Raw genomic sequence first — 1,912 nt, forward strand, 5'->3', positions numbered from 1 at the left:
CCCAAAATTAGGATTAGCTGGTCTTTTATAGAGCAGCAGCAGTAGCGTGCAAACATGGGCTTGGGCAAATATTCAAATAGGGTTTTAAGTTTTCCTTTATTAGCTCCATAAAATCAGGACAAGATTACTCCAAGGTTATTGGAACAGCAGTGGAAAAACTCCTCCTAAGTTTACACAAATAGACACCTGATATAAACTTAACTCAAAACCATAAACTAACACACAGTTCAGTTTTAGCACATAATGTTAAGACATATGCTTTGACATCTTTAAAAAAACTACTAGGATATTTTGCTAACATGTCAAAGCATTCTTCATAACATACTCTGAACAAAATGTTTTACCAAAATTGCTGCCAACACAGAACCAACAAACTCTTCCTTTGGCAAATTTTGGCTAAAACATTATTTGGTCACTCAGCCAGAAACAGCAATCAGAAACACCAATCTGAGCAACTAATCAAAGAAGCACGGCAGCTCAACACAAAACATCTTGGGACATTATTTGCTCCTCCCCAACTCCATAATTTTTCTCCCTCTCATACTCACCATAAGTAGCACAACTCCATAATTTTGCTCCCCCTCAAACTCACCATAAGTAGCAGAAACTACTAAACTCAAAGAGACTACTATTAAACAACTACTAAACTCTCCCCTTTTTTAGCCATAATATGCTAAATATACAAGCAAGAAAAATATTCCAGGTAGTTTAGAGAGTACAACACAAACAAAATCCATGAAGCAAGCACATGCAGGTGCCAAAACAAACAAAAAAACGAAAGGGAATCACAAACATCAACACAGGTTCTAACTGTCTTTAGGACCAGTAGACCCAACAGCTTCAGAACTGCCTTCCTCATCATCAGACTTTCCTCCTTCAGAGCCCAGTTCCTCACCAACACAGTCACCCTTCTTAAGATCCTTGATCATCTTTTCAAACTTAAGCTTCCTTGTTGTGCTAACCCTGATAACTTCATCAAGTTCTTTACAAGCCTCCACTAGTTCAGAAATCATTTTAGCCTTGGTTGAGGTCTTGTTATTAGCAGATGCAGATGTCATTGCAATGTCAAGGACATGCTTACCTGTAAACAGTTTAAAGTGAAGGGACAAAACAGACTCCATTTTGGATATTACATCAGTACCAAGAAGAATCACAGGATATTGGCTTAGGATAATACCACAGATGAGAGTAGGAAAGGCAATAGGTATCTTTACTGCGCATGTGCCACTATGCTTCACAATTTGATCAAAAATGTAGGCACCATAATCAAAGGCCTTCTTGCTTCCAACTGTATAAATAAATTTTCCAAAACTCACAGAGATAACTGAAGAGTTGTTGGTAATAACCCAATTTGCAGCTCTAATTCTATGGAGGATGGCATATTTGACACTCAATTTGCTAGATGGGAGCTTGTCGTTCACATGCCAGGTATTCACCTGATTTGCAGTTATAACTTTGCAAACCTGGTTATCTGTTACTTCCAGTTCACCTTGTTCATCTTCACTTTTGTCCAGATATTTGTTGATGACAGCAGGTGAGAATTCAACACATCTACCTCTAACATACACTTTCCTAAACTCTTTACTTCTAGGGTCAGCATAATTCACAAGAATGTTAACAGTGAACTCCTTCACGAGACCCTCATAACATTTAGCAAATCTCGTTACAGTTTTAATCAATCCAACATAAGAAATCAGCTCCATAATCTCATGACACTCAAAGGTATCTTTTTCCAATTCTCTTTAAAGGGAAATTCTCCTTTGGTAAACATATTTCCATTGCTCAACATTGTCTACAGAGTGAAACGAATCGTTGTCAAGAGGGACATCAGGAACTCTAACAGAGAGTTACTTTATTTCAGGCCTCTTCACATGGGAGATGTCTTGGACATCATCTTCAACATCATATTCTG

General features: G+C 37.8%; 1 protein-coding gene across 1 annotated transcript; it reads right to left on the reverse strand.

Annotated features, from left to right (window-relative positions):
• Nucleotides 1-806: 806 nt before the first annotated feature.
• LOC131642083 (uncharacterized) lies at nt 807-1,703 on the reverse strand. Its single transcript, XM_058912368.1, has one exon. It carries the CDS (start codon nt 1,701-1,703, stop codon nt 807-809), a length of 897 nt encoding a protein of 298 aa, XP_058768351.1.
• Nucleotides 1,704-1,912: the final 209 nt, after the last annotated feature.

This window comes from Vicia villosa, unplaced genomic scaffold (assembly GCF_029867415.1).
Source record: "Vicia villosa cultivar HV-30 ecotype Madison, WI unplaced genomic scaffold, Vvil1.0 ctg.004461F_1_1, whole genome shotgun sequence".
Lineage (NCBI taxonomy): Eukaryota > Viridiplantae > Streptophyta > Magnoliopsida > Fabales > Fabaceae > Vicia > Vicia villosa.